The 22,978-nt window shown below is 41.4% G+C and overlaps 1 protein-coding gene and 1 long non-coding RNA gene across 4 annotated transcripts; one reads left to right on the forward strand and one right to left on the reverse strand.

The window, feature by feature from the left end:
* Positions 1–5,600: 5,600 nt before the first annotated feature.
* On the reverse strand, positions 5,601–9,380 carry LOC138913149 (uncharacterized). The gene is made up of 3 exons (XR_011418773.1): positions 8,978–9,380; positions 6,061–6,178; positions 5,601–5,689 (listed from the first exon to the last, which is right to left on the reverse strand). It is a non-coding gene; the product is annotated as an uncharacterized lncRNA (long non-coding RNA).
* Positions 9,381–10,421: 1,041 nt separating this feature from the next.
* Positions 10,422–22,175, forward strand: ect (ectodermal). Of its 3 annotated transcripts, none has more exons than XM_017140540.3 (8): positions 10,422–10,591; positions 15,866–16,101; positions 16,339–16,491; positions 16,616–16,879; positions 17,330–17,428; positions 20,475–20,709; positions 21,147–21,780; positions 21,853–22,175. In XM_017140540.3, the coding sequence occupies exons 2-8, from the start codon at positions 15,876–15,878 to the stop codon at positions 22,000–22,002; spliced, it is 1,761 nt and encodes a 586-aa protein (XP_016996029.1). In that variant the 5' UTR covers positions 10,422–10,591; positions 15,866–15,875; the 3' UTR covers positions 22,003–22,175. The 3 variants fall into 3 exon arrangements, with proteins under 3 accessions (XP_016996029.1, XP_070071283.1, XP_016996030.1); XM_017140541.3 differs by lacking the exon at positions 10,422–10,591 and adding an exon at positions 10,698–10,833; XM_070215182.1 differs by lacking the exons at positions 10,422–10,591; positions 16,339–16,491 and adding an exon at positions 10,690–10,833 and having other exon boundaries at positions 15,866–16,091; positions 16,621–16,879.
* Positions 22,176–22,978: the final 803 nt, after the last annotated feature.

The following is a 22,978-nucleotide window of genomic DNA, read 5'->3' on the forward strand; positions in this document are numbered from 1 at the left end:
AAATATTATTTTTTTGAGTGTTCTGGATACATGATATGAGGCAGGGTGCAAATAGGAGCGGAAATCGAGTCAGAAAGTGGGGAGGAGCGAACTGAGGCGGGAGAATCAGTCCCGATGTCATTAAGCGCATTTGAAAAATCATCAACAATACAAACGCCGATGCGTTGACAATATGGACAGCTTGGACGCCAGCGGATAAAAAAAATAAAAACGCACCAATAAATTGAAATGCGATCAATAATAATTATGATTGGGATTGGGAGATTGGGAGCCAGACAGGCGGAGCGCGGGAATTTCTCAAAGTGAATACACCGAATAATTGCGTTTCCATGCAATTGCTCAATTCCACAAGGAGCCGCTGCCTATCGGGCACAATAGGGCGATTATCGATAAGTGAAATGGGGCTGCAGGAATAATCATTAAAGAATGGCCTGTCGCCAAAAGGATGCTACACTCAAGTGCTCAAAGGGCGATGGAAAGAAGCGCTTCGGGCTTATTTCGAAAGAATAATATTTTGCAATTACTTATTGTTGGGAATTAAATGCCTCAACGAGGAGAATTGATGTGGGCTTTTATAAAGCGTGTCATATATCCCTAAATGCAATTTGAATAAAGCCATTAAAATTAAATTGAATTTAATACAAAAATGTTTGTTCGATGAATTAAAGCCACATAAACTGTTTTAAAATAACAAAATTTTCACTGCCAAGTTGCAAATATTTTTCTATTCAACAATTATTATCTTTAATGCACAATGGTTTATAAATCCATTCATCCATTGTGATATCCCGCTGAGTTCCGACCGCAAATCCCCATCGAAGTTCCCATTGTGCTGCTTCCCTACTTCCCCGATACATATATATAACTATGTACTTATATACAGCCACAAGCCACCGACAATGGCAGCGTTTAAAAAAACATTAGTTCAACTGGCCAGCAGCAAGTTGAACCCGAGTTTGTGTTTAGCGAGGGGGGACTGTAAGGGGGAATGGGAACAGCCGAAGATGCCAAGGTCCAAGGTTCTCCCCGCCCCTGAAAGTGAAAGATATCCCAGCCGAGTGACCGCAAATTTCTCTGGCCTGCTGTCCAGTTCGTCACAATGGAAATCCAATTTAATTTTACTGATTCTGCACTTTGCACAAATCGAAGTGCCCCGACCAAAATCTCATCGTTAAAGATGCGGTCGGGCCAAAACCGCAGGCTCCACCGCAAAACAGGCTGCATTTGCCGAGGGGACCGGGGGTCCGAGGGGAAGCTCCATTTCACAGATGCCCAGACATGCATATAGAGTACCGCACAGTACAGTGGGCACATCTAATTATTGTTTACCGTGCTTAAACGCCGGGAAAATTGAATTGGAATCAACAAAAAATGCGACGAAAATCGAATTTGCGTCCGGAAGTTGGGTTTCCTTTGCGGCCGGCAGACCACGAGACGGAAAACAGAAAGGACCAGAGCAGGACTCGCAGCCAGGACAGGGCAACAAACAAATCCTCAAAGATTTCAGCTTAGCCCCAGGCAATAAGCAGCCAGAGAAGCGTAAGGAAAAGACATGGCAAAGACACAGGTTAAAGAGATTGATGCACTGGTAAAAATCTTGTACATCAAGGTTATAAAAGGTGAAATTCCAATTATAAAATCTTGAAAATTGCAAGCCTATATATATTTTTTTGAATTTGGAAATTTATAGACGATTTAAATATTCTTGGCAATTTTATTTAGCTGCTTATTATTTTAATGTGTCTATACTGTTATTTATTGTGTAGCATATTTAACGTCATTATACTTATTTTAACTAAGTTCTCTAAGTACTCTTACTCACCAGTATACATTGAATTATTTGCTAAAGAGTATTAAAATTCGGATCAAGTATACTTTTATTTTTAAAAAAATCATAATTTGTTTTATTAAATTGTTATATAAAAAACTGATATTATTACTGAAAATTATTTGTTAAAAATAATTATTATGAATTATTAATGCAATGCACTTTTTTTCACCGTGTAGCTATAGAGTCACGGGACGACAGCAGGTCTGCTGGGGTCTGCAAGGTTAGGCCCGGTTCACTAGACGTCAAGTCAATGTGGATTTGACATTTGATTTCAGACATTTGCCCGAAACCTTTCACTTGCCCCGTATTCACATCGGACTCCGACTTTCTTGCTCTGCTCCCGAACAGGTTCTAGTTTCGTTTGGGAAATGCAACTGACCAAAACCAGAGTCATCCAATTAGAAGAAAACACCGAAATGAACAGGCCCAAAAGCAGCTGTCAAGTTGGGAAATTCAAGCATTTGCATTTCGGATGCAAATTAAATTTCTCGCAATGCCCGAAATAAAAATCGGAGCTCAGGTTGCCAAAATTTATGGTCCTTCGGGCAGAGATTTGTGGGTGTGTGCTTTTAAGGAGCCCGAAATGCTTGGCAAATATTTACCTTATTAACAGCGCGGCCGAGACAGACATCGAGTGGCCATGCCAACGTCAAACGGCCCACGCAATTTTCCCAGATTTTTCCTGAATTTTCCTGACTTTTTCTTCCCCAAGTTCATTTTCACCTTTCGCCCGAGAGTAGGCTACAACTTATGCTAATGTCCCCGCCGCCGGGTGTTAATTCAAACGACATTATTTAATGCCCAGCACACGCAACACTGAAAACAAACTGTGAGCCAAAAGCCGCAGAGGCGATGTGTCGGATGTGTGAAAAGAAAGTGACTTTAATTAAACGTGTGTGTTAAGTGCCTCTGCACCGGCTTGCATAATTCAATGAAGCCCGACGAATTTCTACCATTGCGCAATGTGCAGGCAGCTGAGTCACGTTTTTCCCCCGAACAATAGTTTTCATGCCAAACTAAAGACTCCCGCCGTATGGCCATTAAATCTCCATCTGCATCACAGGTATTATTACTTTCGATGACCCACCTATCTGCAGGATAATCGAAAAATTCTCATGTACCAGTAATTTTACACGACCAGGCCGAAATTTGCATATTTATTAAATTTTCTGATTGAATTTGATAAGGGATAAGGGCGTTGGGAAACCTTCGATGTGCTGAAGCTGAGCTGATTTATTGATCGGAATCGGTATCCAGTTTCGGCCCACAAAGTTCGCCTGCCGAAAACTTGCGGTTTCATTAGCGAATACAGACATTCGCATTGATTTTTGGCCTCCATCTCGTGACTAAATGGGTTGTTAAAGCGAAAACATTAAATTAGTCAGCATAAGTCGCTCTGAAATTCCACAAGTTTAACATTCCCCGCCGTCTGACGCATAGTAAATGTCAAATTTGTGACTTTATTTGAGCAATGTGCGATGTTTGATAAGGGAGAAAGTTATATTCGGGAACTATGGCTGTGTTCCTTCAAATGTCTGGCTTACTGTTTCCAATAACTGTTGTAATAAAATATTTGGCTTAAGAGAGACACAGCATTATCAGGCTTCTATTCCATTTCATAGAAACTGATGTATAACAAATAAATAAAAGGTAAAGGGGGCTTAAACATGGAGTGTTTATGGGCGGAATTCGCTCAATATAGAACCAAGTTTTATGGCCCGACAACAGATGAAAGATACAAATTAAGCTTCTGCTGGGCAAGCGGAAACTGTCTGTCGATGGATGGGATTTCAATGCGTGACAATAAAATTGTAGTTTTTGGGAATTTAACTCAGAATGATTTTCTTTGTTACCCAAAAAGGGAATTACAAGTGACTGTCTTTTCCAATTACAATTTTGAGGGAGGTAAGAAACTATCCCTTTGCTCAGTGAATAATAAATAATAGGAAAATGACTATTAATATAGTTATTTAAAACGTTTATTTATCTGATACAAAAGACATTAATTGGGTTAATTTATTTTAAACTTATCACAATGGTCTTATTATTTTTGTTGTTTGGAAACATTTAACAAGTCTTTTCGGTTTTAGTGATAAATATATAAAAACTCAAAACTTGACTTAAAAATTAATAAACGTAATATTTCCAAAAAAATTATCTCATATTACCGTTTTCCATAGGTTATATTTATTGTAGTCAAAATAAAACAAAAAATAGTTCTGTTATTTTAATGCCAATTAATATTATTAGAACACTTTTTGTTCAATCTCCTTTTTTTTGTCGAACATCGCAAAAATCATGAATCGATAAAGAAATAATAATAAATCAACGAGTTATGGCCTTGCACATTTTGACCTTTTTTCACAGTTTTTTCCTTTTATAATTGTTTAAAAACAGGAGCCACAGTCGAAACTTTAACTATTTGGGAATTCAAGTTGAATTTAACCATTTCCACGCGCTGTTATTAAATCCATCTCTCCATTTCACATACTGCAATAACATTAAAATCGCCCGGGGAGATAAACTTCCACTTTTGGCTGAGTTGAGCGATTTTCACAGCCTGCTCGATCTAAGTTTGGAGTGACGTTGATTTGGCCAAAACCCCCTTCCCTTCCCCTTCCCCTACCGAGCCATCTCATCATCTCTGTGATGTTGCGTGTTAGCCAAGTCGACACTTCAATTTGACAGTTTTATGAGCGTAAATGGTATTTTGTTAATGTAGTTGTCACTCGTGAGCCACGCCCACATTTCAATGCCTTAAAGTGTCAATTACCAAGATGAAGAGCCTGTACGTGTGTGTGTGGGTGCGTGTGTGTGTTAGCGGCATAAATAAATTATAAATTGCTTAGGGGCAACAACAAGAGCAATTGGTCTATTTACTCCGATTGCCCATGATGTTGTTTTTCTATTTGTTGTGGCTGTTTGTCGATGATTGTGTGTGCTTCCCTTTTTGTTGTTTCCCCCCCCTCACCCCTCGGCCTTTTGGGCCACCCCCTTTTGGTAACCCCCACTTTGAACCAAACCCCCTTTTAGCCATCCGTTATCGCCAGTGAAAGAAAGAGAAAGTGCCTGGAGCCAGTTTTTTTTTCGGTATTTTTTCTTCTCTTATTTTGTTTTTCGAATTGTTGTCGATGTGTTGCTGATGCTGCCGGCGGTTTGTCGGCCGAGGGGCGGGCGGATCAGGGGGCGGGGCGGGACGGCAAAGAATGTCAATTTCTGGCCATAATGTGCCTCAGACTTTTGCTTTTCTTTGGAGCTGTAAAACAAGACTGAGGCACACACACACACTCGGATGCTCAGCAACATCGGCAGCTTTCCCTTCCTGTGCGAGAGCTAAATTCCGCTCTCAGTGGAGTGCACTGAGAGAAATTTAACTTTTTTTAAACCCTTTCATGCCGGGGCATTCCGTCAATAAATATTGATTTTTATATAATGTCAAATAAAAATATTCAAAAGAAAAAATATAATTTTTGGTTTGCTCCTTTTAATTTTAAAAATAAGCTTCCTTAAACTCTATAAACATTTTAACAAAATGAATTTATCAAACCTAATTTTTAATTTCGAAAAATTTTAATTTTTTAGGGCTTGGCAATCAAAGACATTATTTTTAGTAAGTTTGAAATGTATCAAAATAATTATTTATTCAATAATTTCAATAAAATCTATATTTGTAATATTATAAATCTTTTTAAATTGAAAACTTAAAGATCTAAAAGGTACAAATTTATAAATATTTAGATAAAATCAAGAAATTCGTTTTGAATTTTTTCCAGTGTCCCACTTGTCTCTTGGCCAACTTTGAATAGGCCTTGGCCGTTGGTTATTGGCCCTGGAGAAGAAATAGAAGAAGCCGCTAGCCTGAAAGTAAAAATAGGCATAAACAGCTCATTAGATGGCGTTTTAACGATCTCATTCCCAATTCCATCCCGTCGATGACAGCTCTTTCTTTCTGCTCCTCTGTTTCGCCCACCTCGATTTGGGTAGAACCAGCTTCATATGCATATCGGACTTTCGCTAATTGAAAGCCGGCGAGTTCTCTTTGCAGTCAGTCACTCAATCGCTCAATCGTCATTCATTCAGTCAGTCACTGCACTGCGACACAATTAAGCCCAACCTCAAAAAAGCCCGGGTAAAAACGGAAAAATATAAAAAACGGAATTGGAAAAAACTCTTCTTCGCGCACTTGGAGGTACAAATTTAGAAAACCTTTTGAGGGCACTTTCATTTACCATTTCTTGTTGCCGTCGTTGCCGCCGTTGATTTTGTTCGCTTGTATTGAAATTGCCTCGGTTGTCTTGGCTTTCGTTCGATGGATGGATGCGTTCGCTTATTGAATGCGAAATGAGACTGAAGGCGCACAAAGGCGGTTGCAGAGGCACTCGGAAAAAAGAATAGCATTATTGGTTTATTTTTCATGTCCTACCAGTAAATACATCATACTTTCATAGACTAATTTCTGAAAGTTGGTTTCCTTGATTTAATAGCAATAAATCACTTTCGGAAGAGGTATTGTTTCAAATGCAAATATTTATTTAAAAGAACATACTTTTAGTTCCCCTGATAAAGAATAGATCATAAATTAATGGTTTGATTTTAATTATGAAAGAGTACAGTAATATTATTGGTTCAAGATTAAAAGATATACATAGACATATAAATCATTTAAATTCTCCATTTCTAACAAACTTATTATTTTTTAAAGATATATGTATAAAATTACTACGAATAAAGGTGGTTTAAATGAAAATAAAAGCAATAATAATACCTTATCCATTTATCAAAATATTTATGACAGATTGTCTATCGTAACATTATGTTTATTATATATTTAATATTCCCATTTTATGCCAGCTTTCAAATTTTTCCCTGTGCAGGAACTTAACGGTCAAGAGGGTTTGAGTTGAGTTGCCTATTGTGCGCGGTACGTGAATGAATTCATAAAGAAATAAAAACGAAACCAAAAGGCAGCCACATTGCAGGGCAGCTCGGCTTGTAAAAAATTGAATGTAATGCGCAAATGAAATTCAACGGCGTCAAACGCAAATCCAAATACAAATCCCGGCAATGTCCAATGGTTTTCATTTGGCTTCGGCGACATGCATGTATATACGTACATAACATAGATTCGCTTTAAACAAAGCGAAATTAGCGGCACGCACTTTGCATTTAATCAGTACGCACAGCGGCAACACCAATTGGCATGGCAGCAACATCGGTGGCAACAGCAGCAATATTAGCCGCTAACTATAAGCCGCTTTTGAAAATCGATTAGTTTTCGGGAGAGCAAGAGAGGTGGGGAGTCCCTCCCCCAATCACTCCCCCAATTTATTGACAGTTGGCGCGTGTGAAGAGCAGCCTCCCCCTGCGGCCACGCCCCTGAAAAAGTGCCAGCCTTGATTATTCCAGGCACACAGAAGCGCTTTCATGCATAATCTCACCTATAACAGCCATTACACCAATACCACAAATACTTACGGCAAGCCACACGTGAAGTTTCAGTTAAGAAAAAGCCGAGAAAATTCGTGTTCGTGAAAAGCTCGAAAGAAAAGCGAAATTCGTTTGAGACAGCGACAAAACGTTGGTAATCAAATAATTTCATGCCTTTAATTGTCGGCGGAGGTCGGTTAGTGAGGATAATTGGATTGCCTGAATGAGCGCCGGAACAATAATGAGCGTTAAATGAACAATGTACGTGGCGGTGGGCGGTGGTGGGAGGACGAGTTTCTGGGAGGGGCATTATTGGGTTAATAAGGAGTTTCATGGACGAAAAGCGGTTAAGGACCGCATCGGGCCAATTAGTGATAAGCTGATAGCAGCCAACGAGGAGAAGAACTAAAGAACAAGCTGCGAAAGAGAGAAGTTGCTACTTTTACATAAATTTAAGAGGATTAAAAGTTTCGAACCATTAAACGCTGCACAATTTGAATTATCCTTTAACTGGAATTTATGGCTTATGTAATATTTGAATAATTCTTAAAGTACCAAGGTGGGTATTATATGGAGAATTATACTTACAAAAGCTCCTTTAAATATTTGCAATAAAATAAAATAAAAATAAATAAATAAACCATATTACAAACTACATTTCATGTATTGTAAATATTTTCTAATTCCAAGAGGTTTAAATTGCACTTGACCATTTCAATATTACTTTTAAAGATACTTCGAAAATTATAACCCAGCATTTTGCAGAATTAAGAACATTTTTTACATTTGTATAATAATTTATAAACATTTGCTGTTAAATTTAAAGAATTAAATTTAAATTTAAGACTATTTGTTTTTAGTACAAACATAAGAAAAATATACAACATTTATCTTTCAATTGTCTAACAAGCCCTAATTAATTTAGCAAACTTACTGCGAACTTATCCATTTTCCACGAAATTTGTTTTGCTATTTAATCATTTAGGTACAAATTTAGTCTTAATTCGCTTAACATCTTGACGTGCATAATTAATTGCTGAATCTAGAGCCAAATAGGCGAGCGGAAACTCTAAATTAGAGCTGCCAATCGCTGACAAAGATTTTCAGCGGGTGGTTTTCCCGGAAAACTGAAATGCCAAACAACAACAAGTGCAACCAAAATTAATAAACCGGAAAAACTTTCGGCCTTCCCCCCACGAAGCCACTCACTAAAGCCTAGCAAGTTGGCCAGAAATTAATTAGTCAAATGGAGCAGGAAAATACCCCTAAAATATTTAGCAGAAGAAGGATTTAGATTGGCCCGAAGGGAAGGGGTGTACCAAGTGTTGATGTGATTGTTTTGCCCCTTCTACCTTTTTTTTGGCCACCTGGGCGACCCCAAAATCCGAGCAAATGTCAAAGTATATTAAGCCATTAAAATGTAAAATTATATGCTTTTTGAACTTGCCTCGGCTTCCCTGGCTTCCCCTCACAAATAGTTAAAGTTAAAGTTTGGCCAAGCGAAGAGTGTTGTTTGTTGCCTTGAAATGAAAGTTTGGGCATTGTTCGCCGAGCAGAGCTTTGTTTTCTTCAGATTGTTTTCCCATATATATTTCTTCTTTTTTTTTTGGCACATTACATAAAATTTCGTAACATTCTGCGGCAGTCTGCAGACACTCGGTTTCGGTTTCTGTCTTTCGGCAGCGGGCTAAGTTGGAAGTTTAAGAAAACTCCACTGACCTGTTAACAGAGAGACTTTACTATGCCATACAGCCAGTTGACTTGGCTCGCAGCGGCTCCAGTTGGCCAAGAAGAAAGTTATAGACAGCTACAGCTACACTACAGTAAAAACAACTTTTGCCCAAGAAGAAGCAGCCGCAGTGGTGTTGGCCATAAACGAGTAGAACACGTTTTACTGTTGGATGTTGGAGTTTACCGTCGCTGCCTCGGTAGGCGTCGCTGCCTCAGTCGGCGTCGCTGCCGCAGCCGTCGACGACCAACAATTTTCCCAAGTATGTGGGAAAGCTCTGACTTTGAGTGCCAGTGCAGTGACTGTCAATTTTCCTCGTCCCGGACACTGAAAATGAAACGTCAGTCAGGGCGAATCGAATTAATTACACCTCAATTTATCATCGGATGTATTTCTATCGACCGTATTTACTCATTTTTCCCCCACCTGCCCCATTGCGATTTCACTTTGCAATGGGCTGGTCCGCCGGACAGAAGCAGAAATTAGCACTTGGGATATATATGCATAATACCCATCGATACCTCGATATCGGGGCCGGAATGGGGAGAATGCGGAATGGGGTTAGGGTGCGGAACGATGACTGAATAAATCAATATTAATATAGCACTCGGCGATTCGCAACTCCAGGTGGCAAAAAAATATTTATGTATGGCTAGAAGTCAATGGAAAGAATTTCAATTGAACAACAAATTTAAAAAATTATTAATCCAAATAAAAAAAGAAAAACAAATGTTATAAAAAGAAATGAGAATACATGGATTTTTAAATTGGAATATTTTAGGAATATGTCATGCTTTAATTATAAACAAAAAACATTTAATATAAGTTCACTATGAATGATTTCATAGGAATACCAACATGACTAAATAATTGGGGCTTAAAGATTACATTTAAATAAATATTAAAAACACAAAATCTACAACATATAAAATGAGGTTAATTAAAATTTAATTTTAAGCCTTAATTCCCATTTTATCCCACCTCATCCCATTTTATGGTCAGGCTTTCTCATTTGTGTAATTGAAAATTGGAGTTTTATGATTCGTGCAGTAATTCAAATGGGTTTTATTGCCCGCCCCTGTTCCATTTAATTTTTTATTTATTTAGAGCCGCAATAAAACTGCCCCGCCGTCAACGAGACTCGCCCGTCGTGGATTCTTAGATCATAGCTCACGAGTGTTTGGCCCGGGAGGTTGTCGGTCCGCTGACAAGCCGCTAACTGTTATAGCTGGCCGTTTAGTGTGCCAAATACTTTCCCAGGCCAGCCCAGCTCGTCAAATTAATTGAAGAATCGAGAGAAAAGAGAGTCGAGCTCCGAACCGCTGAGCCGCTGAGCAGCAAGAAAGCAGCCAAAATGTAAATTCACGCTTCGGCCCGAGCTTCGGCTTTTTCTGAGCCAAGTTGGTGGGTTGTATTTGGTATGTTGGTAAGACGAGCTGGCTGCCAGCGATCAGTTGCAGACGGTCAGTCGAGCGAGACAGTTGTGTGCGCGGCGGTGTTGGAAAACCGAACTCGAATTCGAAATCTCTGAAAAGCCAACCAAGCTCAGGCCAGAATCCACCATCGACTCGAATCGAAACGAATCGAATCGCCACAAGAAACAGGTAAAGAGAGGCGGTAAAAAAGAAAGTCACTGCCCAAGAATCGGGCAGAAGGAAGGGGGGCCAGTAGCCTGAAGCCTTCAGCCAGACTGAAAACTAAAAACCATCCAAGAAGCAATTCGCCAGCGACAGTCTTTCACGGCAACTCGAGGAGATCGCAGCGCTGCGAAACGGTCTATAAACCCAAAACTATTATCGGTTGTTATCGGTTCTGTGCCAAGATCAGTGAATAATACTTAGTCAAGGTTAGCCTTTGGATTACAAATATCACAAATACAATAACGGAGAGGATTATTCGTAACTCCCACCTATTTCGTGTTCCAAGATTTAATATTTAAAGTCAGACTTGGAAAATGGCTTTAAAATTTAAAAGGATTATCTTGAGTGCTTATTTCCAAGTTCAATTTTCTTAGTTTTGCAAATGGATATAAAACATAAGTAAAGCCCTAAGGATTATGAACAATTATTATATAAATAATTCAGAAATATTTCCCCTTTATCATTTACCTAATATAATTTAAATCATTTTTTTAAATTTTAAAACTTACCTTGTGACGATGTTAAGATGATAGTTCCCAGTTATTTTTGGGAATAACATTTTAAATCGCACATCTTCTCTAATTGATTTCTTAAATTTCTTAAATATTCACTATAAACTTGTGAAATATAGAATGAATTTCGCCAGCAAAATCAAATCGAGTGCATTTAGAGAAGACTACAAATTTGTTAATAATTTCTGCTAATATTTGCAGTCCGATAAGAAAACTGTGAAAAAGCTGCAAGGATTATCATCGATTTTGCTGTGTGAAAATATGAGTATCCTTAAAGTCAAGTTTGCAAGTTAGCATTGGACTAAAAAGTACGTGAAAGTGGAGCGGCATGCCAGCGATTTCGATCTGTTCCACTTAACCTTCCACTCTTGTACTTTTTTTTGTGGGAAATGTAAGCGTTTGCATGCCCAGTTTTTCCTCCAAGATTTTCCCCGAACAGCCTTGGAATGGGCCAAACGTCTTGGGCAAGAACTTTTAATTGATTTTCAACTGCGGAAGGCAACTTGGGCCCGGAGTCGGACTCTTAACTGGCCGGGTCATAAATTGTATCTGCGGCAATTTAGGGCCAAGTACAATACACTACTACACGAATCCCCCCCTCTCGGTACAATGGCAATTTCTCTGGTTTTTATGCGCTCTATTTTCACATGTGCTGCTGATGTTGTTTGGGGTTCTGCGGTCAGCAGACCAAGCCATCCAAGCCAAAACCAAACCATACCGAGCGATACATACAGAACTATACGGAACCGATGCGAACCAAGTTGAGTAATCATCTCTCAGTGGCTCTCAGGTTTCTTCTGCCCAGATGACCCACATACGAGCGACTTGAAGCAGTTAATTTAAGTGTTTCCTGGCCAGCTACAGCATCTCGGCATCTCGGCCTCAACCAGTTTCAGCCAAGTTATAGTTTACACTGTTTACATTGGCCAGCACTTTGCTGCCAAAACAAAACACACTCGGGCCAACGGGGCGGATGAATTGGGGTGTATGTACTTGCAGCAAGGACAAGCTATTAACAGAGCAAAGTCTGCTGGCAATTCGAGTAGCTCCAATTCATTTTCCACTTTTTCGCAGTGTTCTTATTTTTCTGTTCTCTGTTTTTTTGCTTTTTGGTCTTCTAAGTAGTTAGTTCATGACCAAGTTTATGCAGCCTGTCAGTCAGGAGATTTCGGAGGGGATTCCCCCGTCCAGCCGAGACTGCCAGCTTGTTCCGCCAGGTGGCGCCGCCGTGACGATAACAAAGTCCTAATTCAAGTGACGTGCGAGTGCATGCGAAAAAGAAACGCTGAGAGGGGCAAACAAAATGCAAAAAAACACAAGAGAGAACGATAGCAACCATTTTTGCGTAGACAGTGTACTGTAATAAAAATCAAAAAGATTTTATTAAAGTTTCTTAAAAAAGAATACAGAAATTAAGAAATTTATTTTTAATATTTTCATAATAAAATATGTTTATAACATTTTTTTTTCCAAAGTTTTAGACGTTTTGCATTGAATTTGTATTACATATTTTCAGTGTTTTCTTTGAGAAATATTTTTTCGCCTTTTTTACACTCACTATTCTCTTTACAAGTCCTTTTAAAGAAGTGTATCTCCCTGTGAAGCCATTCCCTTCTTTTTCTGTGATTTAAAACCCACTGAAAAAACTCTTCGCAACTGCAGCTGCTTCTCCCTCCCAAAAAACGCTTACTGTAAATTTTGAGGGGGCGTGGCCGTTGAAGCGGCACGTGTAAAGCTTATTTTTCTACACCACCTCGTGGGCCATTGTCTTGGAAAATTAACTGCAACGCAGCTGCGAAGACAAGGCTCCGCAAACATATGAGACAAACTCGAACAAAGAAGGATCCCAGGCTGTGGGAAATCAGGTGCAGAGGGGGCGTGCCGGTGGGTTAGGGCATGCAAATCCTGTCTGCACGTGGCCTTTTGTGCGGCCTGCATATTTATTGATATGACGCTGATATGACAATGCGGATAGAGGACGGAGCCAAGGAACCCCAACGTCAAGTGGCAGCTGCCACGCCTCAGGCCACCGCCTTCAATAGTTACCCCATCCCTGCCCCCCAGCTCCCCGAATCCCAGTCGTTGCCCCTCTGGGGCTTAAGTAATTTTTGCTGGCTATGTGACGTGCAAGTGCACAGCAAACACTGCCAAAATGCACTGGAAAAATGCGGAGATATTAATAATGGGGATAGTAATAACTTTTAGATCATAGAAAAACAAATGTCCAGTCTCTAACCCTAATAGATTTATTTACAACATTTTTTTAAGCCATTCATTTTATATAATTTCTTGAAAATGCCTTTTAAAATGTTAATTATTTTAGAAAAATCAATAGAAAATTCTTACTAAATAACTCAATTTTATTAAGAGATTTTTTTTGTTTAGTTTTTATTTTGGATTTTATCATTGGTATTTCATTTTTTTCTGTGCACCCCAACCCGGTATCTTTTCCATCAGCATCACGCACATGAATATTAATGTAGAATGCACACACGGTTAGCTGCGTTTTTCTAAGGGGGCATTAAAATATTGTATAGTGGGAGCAGCGTTCCATATGAGTTAGTTCCTACAATAGACAACACCAGAACGGAGATGAAGAGAAGAATCTGATGAAGAAGAAGCAGAAGAGAGAGAGCCAAGTGGTTGCCAAAGCTAAAGAACTGCAAAAACTTATAACCCGCCTCCCACTTCACCCCCTCACTTTCTGTCCCACGCTTGTCAGAAGTTTTGCATTGCATTGTTGCCCTGCCCTTCAGCCTTCAACCCTTCCACTCACTGGAACCTCCCAACCTTCCCTCGCTGTTCTTGTTCTTGCCTTTCTTGCGGCATGACGCGTGAAATGTTCCGAGTTCGGTGAGAAAAATGGTAGATAAAGGCGCTTTGCGGCAAAGGGGACGGAACGGTGCGAAAAGTAAATGCAATTTTCCCAAGACTTCAATAGGCAGGAGTTTATAAGTACTTCGAAACAGAAGGCCCCTGGGAGAGCGAAGGAGGAGAGGCTCTTACAGTGGAAAAACTGCAAGTGCAACAGGGTGGGTAGTGAAGTCAGTTTAGCTTGGACTTATTTTATTTATTTACCAGATTTCATGGGGAAAATTCACAACTTCTGGGATTTCTGGGAAAAAGTTTAACACATTTATGTGGCTACTTTTTTAGTATTCGTGTTCTCTAAATAAAAAGAAGAATTTCTCATTTTAATCTCTATTAAAATTTATTGGATCTTGGACATTGTTTACCTGTCTCATGTTTACTAGGCAATTAACACCCACTGTTCTAGCGACTCCGTTGCCTGGGCGAGGTGATATGTCATCATATTTTCCAGAGCTTTCCCCGCCCAGTTTTCAGGCCCCCCGACGGCTCAGAAGGTATTTGCCAGGAGCATCGGTATTTAATAAACACCGCTCAGGAGCTTTGCTCGGTAAAACTTTTAATTAAGCGACGGCAACTGCTGATGTTGCTGCCGCGATGCTGATGTTGCTGCTGGCTGTCTTCCACTTGAAGAACTTAAGACACTGGAACGCCATAAAACAGCGACTTGGCGGCTTATCAAACCTCGAGCCCTAAAACCCGAAACCCAAACCCACTCAAATCCGAGACGTTGCAATGTTGCTGCTGTCGCTTCGAGTCGCTTGTGTTGCTGCTGGGACTGCAGTTGGCCAGTAGGTCACTGGGTTTTCACTTTGGTTTATGGCCACTTTGCCGTTTGCTTATCAGCGCTGGACTTGATTTCCAGAAAGCGTTTTACTCATTTTTCAATAAGCGGCAGCAACTGTTGTTGCTGTTGCTGCGAACAAGTTTTTGGGAAAACGCCGCGTCGCAGTCGGCGTCTCAGTCGCTTTCACTGAGCCCGCAGCAGCAGCCGCACTTGACACTGCGACAATAACAGCAGCAACATCTGCGACAGCAACAGCAACAAGAGCAACAACAATTGCTGCGGTTGTTTGCTATTGCCGTTGGCTGTTGGTCGTGCTGATTGTCATGACTAAAAAGCCACCAGCAATGGCAACAACTACAACAACAGCAACAACAATGTCAGCAGCAACACCAAACCGAAGTTGCAAATACCCTTTGAGGCCGGACTTCCTCTGTGGACTCTGCCAAACGTTTTTGCCCGATTTCAAGCGAGCTGAAGGATAGTGAGACCCGCTTGTATCTCTCAGCCTTCAACTGCCATTGTGGCGCCTGCAGCTGTCCAAAAAGGTGATGTTGTTGCTCAGGTGGCTACTGATGCTGCTGCTGTTGCTGTTGCTGTCGCTGTTGCAACTGTTGCTGCTGTGTGTCAAGTGGCAGCAACTGGACATGTGAACACCGCCGGCGGCAACTTTGAGGCGTAGCTCAAAAACATGTTTACACTCGCACTCTCACACGGGCGCCGCTCCTTTGTCTGCTTTCTTCAGTGGCTGGCTTATTGACCGAACGACCACTCCACCGCTGACCGACGTTTGCACACTAAATGTGTAATTTCGCAGTCATGAAAAAGAAAGTGATTGCACAGAGAAAAAATGTGGGTATGTGAAGTCACGGCACAGAAATTTCTAGAGGTTTTGGAAGGGCAGCTTAATAAGCTTTGATCTGGGGAGGAACTTATAGATATAATTATGCTATGGCAGGATTAAATCACAGTTTTTTTGGGAATAAGAAAGTATTGCATCTGAAAATAGTCTTATAAAATATACATTTATAATTTTTAGATTTTAAAATACATCATCTCCTTAATCTCTTGCAGATCTTACAAAATGAAGTTCGTCATTTTGCTGTGCGTGCTGAGCGCGTTGCTGCTGCAAATCGAGGCATCGCCCCTTAAGCAACTTTCGAGGAGCGAGCGGGCTGTTTCCCGTCAGCAGACGGTCAACAACGAGGTGGCTCCAGCGGTCGCCCCCGCCAGCGAAGATGATGATGACGATGACGATGAGGACGACGACGATGAGCCCGATCTAGGAGATCTGATCGATGACGATGAGGGTAGGTCCAAATATATAGATCACTGAATGCACCAGGCCGCACCACCAGCACAGCACCACTGTATGAACTGTTCGACCCACCGAACAATTGAACCACTCAACCACTGAGCAATGCAACAAGCACCCAGCCATAAATGATATTTGTCCTGCTTTTATTAACCAACATATTTTTTGTGACTCTCCTCTGTGGCTCCCTTCTCCTTGGGTAACAAAGTTCTTTTGATTTCGGGACTTTCAGATGATGATGAGGAGGAAGACGATGACGACGACGAGGAGGATGACACGCCCCAGGGTCAGGCTGCTCCGGCGGCCACCGCCAGCGATGATGACGAAGAGGAGGACGATGATGATGACGATTATCTAGACAGGCTGTTCGACGACATCCTGGGCGGTAAGTAGGCTACCATCTAAGTTAAAAAAACCAATGTCCACCCGGGGGCGCCAAAGAAATAAAACGTTGAATGTTGATTAAGTTTTGTAATATTTCCGAGGCTAATATCTACATTTTTTTCCAGATGACGACGATGAGGATGATGATGACGAGGTGGCTCCCGCTGCCACCGCCCAGCAGAGCGCTGTGGCCGCCGCTCCCGCCCAAACTCTGGATGAGGTCGCTCCCGCTGCCGCCTCCTCCGTGAGCGCCGGCATCTCCGACGGCGTCGATCTGCCCGCCGAGTCCGGAAATGCCGCTGATGTCGTGGCCGCCGGAAATGCCGCCGATGAGTCCGTGTCCGCTGCCGTTGCTCCGGCGCAGGCCGCTGCCGCCAGCAACAACGAAGGTGAACAAAATGTTTTTTACGATGAAGACGCACTTGTAGATGGTGTTAGTGGTGGCACAAGTAGTTTAAGTAGCACCCTTGCAATTGACGAACAACAGAAACAAACAAACATACGGCTGCAACAGCAGCAGCAACAACAGCAACAACAGAAACTGCAACAGCAATCACAGGCCTCATCGCAGCATGCAACGACATCAGTCACAAGCACAGCCAACAACAAGAACACTCTAACCAACAACCACATCATTAACAATAAGCTGGTGGCCAGTGGAACGACCTTGGGGCAGCCGGCGACACTTGTTGCCGGTGTTGCTCCCGGGAATGTTCCTGCTGGCACCGACAACAACGACATTGACAACGCCGACGATGACGATTATGAGGACGACGACGAGGACGATGATGATGATGATGATATTGATGATGGGGTCGATGAAATTGGTGAAATTGCAGGTATCGCCGGTGACGATGACGAGGAGGCCGACGATGATGATGACGATGACGACGATGACATTATCGGCGATGACATTATCGAGGCCCGCCGCGAAGCACGTGAGTCCAAATCGAAGTCGGAAACGGCGACGAAAGAAACCAAGGCCAAGAAATCAACAAGTCCCTCCAAGAAGGCCAAAAAAGAGCTGAAGCATTAACCAAACCATTTGCTGAATGAACAACAAACAACAAAAACTGCAACAACAACTAAAGACAGGGACCCACAATATAAACAAAAGTAAAACAACAAACAACAGCAACAGAGAATGACAAGCCCCATGAAAGCAGACAAACAAAAAAAGTAAAGAAAGGAAAGCGAATTTTCCGAACATTTTCCCATGGGGCAGGACGCGATCCGGACTCTTGCAATTGCATCTTTGCCTGCACTGACTATCCTCCCCCCACCCCTCGCTATCCTATAATTTATTAAAAACTGAGTTAAGTACATATGTTTACGCATCCCCCGAAAAGGGGGATGAATTTATCGAGAGTTTGGTGCTAGTCAAACTATCTGCAAAACAACGAAAACAGCACAATTATCCCCAAATATCCCACTCTATCCCCACAACGCACAATTGTTGAGTTATTTACGCACGGACTGTTTCACCTGACAAAAGAATTGCAACAGCAACTGTACGCACAACAGCAGCACAAGTTGCAGCTGCAACTGCAACAGCAACATGTTTAATGCCCAAGCACAAAAATGGTTGAATTCAAAGAGAGCACAAAGCAGAAGATGAAGATGATGAAGAAGAAGAAGAAGGCGAAGAAGAATTGAAGGCGGAAGAATGTGAAGAAGCAGAGCAAGAGAAGAATTGATAAGAGATATCGAAGAAGGAGAAGAATTGCTTCCCTTGCTCTCTCTTTCCCACTCCATCACATCCACATATCTCTCTATCTCTCTCCCACACACACACACACACGCCCCGCATACATTTATAGCTAAATTGATGTAACAACAACAACAAAACAGCAATAAGAAATGTTCACTTAGTGTAATTTATTTATTTCTAGTTGTAATCTCTTTTTCGTATTTATTTGTGTAATTAAACAAAACAAACAGATTCGGAATTAGTTATCATGATGTAAACCACTGCCTATCTCACTCGCTCTGTCTGTCTCTCTCTACCTGTATTTTTCTGTTTCTCTCACGCACTCACACACACACGCAATTAAGCACTATCGCTATCTCTTGCTTTCACACATTTGGCTTACAATTGAACATTTTAGATGAAACGAAAGATGTACATTTTGTATCTTTGGCTTTTCCTCTATCTTTTTTCGGCTCGCATAATTTTCCGAACGTAAATAACGCAAATTTTGTAAAAATATGGAAAAAAGTACTCAATCGAAAACAAACAAATTGTAGCTAAAAGTTTAACGCTTGAAAGGCAGCGCAAAATTTCACAAGAAAAATAGAGAATTGTTAAACTTTGCGTTTTAGGTCATTTAATTTATAATTTATTATTTATTTATTTATTTATTTATTATTTATTGTAAAGAAAAACAAAAGCAAGATGATGAAGAACAAACCACAAAACAACAAGAAAATTTGCTTAAATAAATTTGCGAAATGAAATTCCTTGTGCAACTTTTAATGGTATTGGAGAATCTGTGGAATTGGAAATGTTGTGTTCTTCTTATTTTCCGTAGCATACTTTCAAGCGTCACCTTAGGTCAGGTACTGGTGTCTCTGTCTCTGTCTGTCCTCTACTCCTCTCTGTCGCTCCTCACACACACTCATCATTAGCAGCATCCGTCATTACAGTAATGTTCCGAGCTATCTCTGTAAATGTATCATCCTCATATGTATCATCCATCTCGCCCATCAGCAAGTGTAATTAGTTAGGATCTGGTTCTTAACCACTTGTAATTGTGCACTTCTTACCCCCAAAGAACTCTGCAATAACCCCACCCAACGCCCACACAATTATCTATTTTAGAATATGCCGCTTTAAATTTAAAATTCCCGCTTCAATTAACAGCCAGGGAAAAGGGCAACTGCTGAAAGTGAACCCTGTTCTGGGCGTGGGCGAGTACTTAACGGACTCACTGTGGGTGGGGCGGGCTTAACATGCAAAAAGTACATTAGTACCTCATCACGTTCAGCGGTGGTCTAGTGTGAGATTATATCCGCTTGTGGGTTACGAACAGGGAACTGGCCCCGGTGATGGGTCGCCGCGATAAGGAGGAGACAAGGATTAGGACCCGGGGTCCTGGGTGACGGCAATGTCCTGCAAATCGCTGCACACCCTCTCGCCGAGGATGACAGTTTCGGAAATAAATTTATGGGGTTAGGTGACCACTAAGTTGGGACATCTCTGTGGCATTTTGCTGGATCTTCCTGAAAGTTTTTTCCCCCGAAAAATACCTTAAAACTAATTAGAAAGCCGCGGAATCTGGCATAATGAGATAAATAAACAGGACACTGTCACTTAATATTTTTGGTTAGCCATGCTTTTTTTAATTATCTCCAGAAACGGTTATTATTAAATGTTCGATTATTTTACCTAGTTTATCGAATAGCAAACTCTGATATTTAATAATTATTTTGCAATAACAAAAAGGCTCAACAAATCACTTAATTATGAAATGATTAAGCACCCTATTAATTAACACTAAAGTTTCAAAGATTTATGATAGGAAAACTGCTGTAAATTGCGTCGCTCAACCTTGGTTATTGGATTTTTACTACGTACACGAATGTAAAATTAACTGCTTGTTGGAGGTGGGGCTTTAATGTTGGTGTTCTTTTTTTCACATTATTTGCTAACCCCAGCCACCAACACACAGGAAACGTATAATCACTGGGGTCTTAGTGCGTTAGTGTGTATCTGTGGTCAGCAAACACACACTCTCACACACTTTTGCACTTGAATGTAATTAGAGGTTGAAAACAAAGCGAATGCCTATGGAAAATCACACCCACACCCCCACTCACTCACTCACCCTCACGAAAATGAAACCACAATGTCCGCCCACTCCCGTTTTCCCCCTCGATTTGAACTTTCAATGTGTTCAGCTGAACCGTACTAATGTGAACATTTTTCCGCCCTCGCCGCCCTTTACCCCACGCCCCTTCCCCACGACCTTTGACCCCACACAGGTGACCTGAAGAACAACGTCATCGATATGTCCACGGATGCTTTCCAGGCGCGCCACAATCACTTCATCGACGCCATCTTCTCGAGAATCAATCGTATTGTTTCGGATAACTATGATCCCTATGTGGTGAACCTAACTGGTCGCTGGGCCTCGCCAAATGCCGCCAGCGGGTCAACGGTCAAGGCCGCCAACAAGAAGCAAACCACCACTAGCAAGGTCGGAGGTCACAAGAAGCTGTAAGTAATTTCTTTGATCTTTAAATAAATAAATATTCTAAGTTTCTTTTTGATTTAAATGTCATACTTTAAAATGTAATAAAATTATACCATTTTTCTTTGTAACAATTCCTTCACATATAAAGATATATAAGTACCTATATTTCGAACTTAAAATTCTTTAACTTGATTAATCACTAATTTGTAATTTAATTCTCTTTCATATGTTAATTTTAAAGATTAAATTATTAAAGCGTACTTTAACTTTAACTTAACTTTAGCATGCGGATGAGAAAACGGCCCTTAGAGTCTTTTTTTATAATCATCCGTTGTTTGGATTTTGTAAAATGCCTTCTGTGATTTCTGACTAAGAATCCTTTGAATCCTTTTTAAGGCAGTGCATGGACTGCAATCAAGCCGTGTCCTATTTACCAACTCAAATTCGTTCCCCTTTGCAGGAAGAACACGCGCTCGGAGCCTCGTTCCGGCCATTCGAATCAGGAGGCTCGGGAGGCTGCGGTGAAGCTGCAGGAGCAATTGACGCAATTACAGTCGGAGCTGGCCATCAAAGCCGTTGAGAAGAGGCCCAGTGAGGCCCTGACCTCTGACCCCGCAGCCCCGGCTGCCTCCCAATCCGATGCCGAGTCACCGAAGGCGGAAACGCGCACCGTTTCGGGGCCGAAAACGAGTCAAAAGAACAAGTCCTCGAACAAGCAGAACACGAAAAAGGCGTCTGGCGTGAAATCAGGAAACTACAATCAGCCTGCGGGGGCCTCGAAGGCGGGGGCCTCGAGTGGAGCTGCGGTGGAGAAGCTGCAGAAGGCCGAGGGAAGACTCTCCGGACTGGCGTCCTTGAAGCGGGTGGGAAATGTGAAGGTGATCAGCGATGCCGAGGGACGCAACTCCACGATCAAGGCCAAGTTCACCCTGGGCCCGCTGGTCCTGCGGGTGGAGAAGTCCTTCAAGAAGGGCAGCGTGAGGAGCGTGAAGAGTGCGACGGCCAGGACGAATGAGATGATTGGACGCATCAAGTTCAGCGTCCTCGATGATCGGGCCACCCTAATGTCCATCAAGGTGCAGCAGCCGAAGCAGGTGAGTGAAGGCCTATTCCACCCGTTTTCTTTGACCAATCAACCTTTGATCCTTTGACAAACACGCACACAGGTGGAGGTGGAGAGCAAGGACAATCACGACCGCACCCGCGAATTTGTGTGGCGACGCACGCCAAAAATCGCCAAATTGGTCAACGAGAAGCTCAAATTGGCAGCCGAGTCCTTATTCGCGCCTCAGGGCGTCGAGGTTGTCAGGCTCTGAACGCAAAGGATGCAAAGGGATGTCCTCGAGGATAAAAGCCATTTCTCACTGCTCTGCTCAGCTGTAGTCTACGCCTAATTGTAATTCCTAATTTATTTATTTATTTATTTAACTTATTTACCCATCTATTTATCAACCCATCAATCGATAATAAATCAACTCTGTCTATTCAATGTTTTTGGTAAATTTGGATTGGTCAAAAGAAATAAGGAATTATTTTCTAAGCTTTGTTTCAATTAAAGATCAATTAGCACTTGGCTACGTTGTAGGCAAGTTATATATTTTTATTTGGAGGTAAACTGCTCAAAACTAATTTATGAAGCTGTCTAAAAAAATTGGAAAAACCTCTCAAATTGAGTTAGATGTGAATCGATAAAAAAATGGTACACGGCTACCTGGAAAATTGTTACTACGTCAGCTTCTATTTTTGATAAATCATGGCTGGCATTTTTATTTCAATTTAGTTTGAAATTCCAAACATTTTATGTTTATCTATATATTTTATCGAGTAAACTTGCCAGCATTTATCTGGGCTACCAGTGAAAACATTTCAAATATGTTACCAACATTTATTTGCCAATTTCTTAAAATGTAACTTTCGCTCTAAACGAGTTTGCTTAAATTGCGGACCCTTGCCAAACCATTAAGCCCAGTTTAGTTGGCAATTATCCTAGATCACCCGGAGGAAAATCAGGCACTGAAAATGGCTAAAAATATTGTCCAATTCTGGAAAAGCTTCCCGAACCCTCCGCTCCCTGGTTCTGTAAATAAAGGTGCAGCCGTGGCCGTGTGTCCTTCTCCGCCCACTTTCCACTCCCTTTTTCCCACCGTACCACACGTATCTGTGTCAGGTCGCTTGCAGTTTTCATTAATGTTGCAACTGGGCGAGGAGTTCGTCGGGGTCCAGGTGCGAGCGAGAGGGGGGATGTGGGGGAAAGGGGGAAAATAGGGACGGAGATAGAGGAGGAGACAGAGA

Source organism: Drosophila takahashii, chromosome 3L (genome assembly GCF_030179915.1).
Source record: "Drosophila takahashii strain IR98-3 E-12201 chromosome 3L, DtakHiC1v2, whole genome shotgun sequence".
Taxonomy (NCBI): domain Eukaryota; kingdom Metazoa; phylum Arthropoda; class Insecta; order Diptera; family Drosophilidae; genus Drosophila; species Drosophila takahashii.

What these genes read in the sequence shown, in the direction of transcription:
- ect (XM_017140540.3), top strand. Translation starts at nt 15,876, where the DNA reads ATGAAGTTCGTCATTTTGCTGTGCGTGCTGAGCGCGTTGCTGCTGCAA. An exon ending in GTCGGAGGTCACAAGAAGCT is followed by an intron (nt 20,710 to 21,146) that starts GTAAGTAATTTC and finishes TCCCCTTTGCAG; the next exon opens with GAAGAACACGCGCTCGGAGC. An exon ending in AGGTGCAGCAGCCGAAGCAG is followed by an intron (nt 21,781 to 21,852) that starts GTGAGTGAAGGC and finishes ACACGCACACAG; the next exon opens with GTGGAGGTGGAGAGCAAGGA.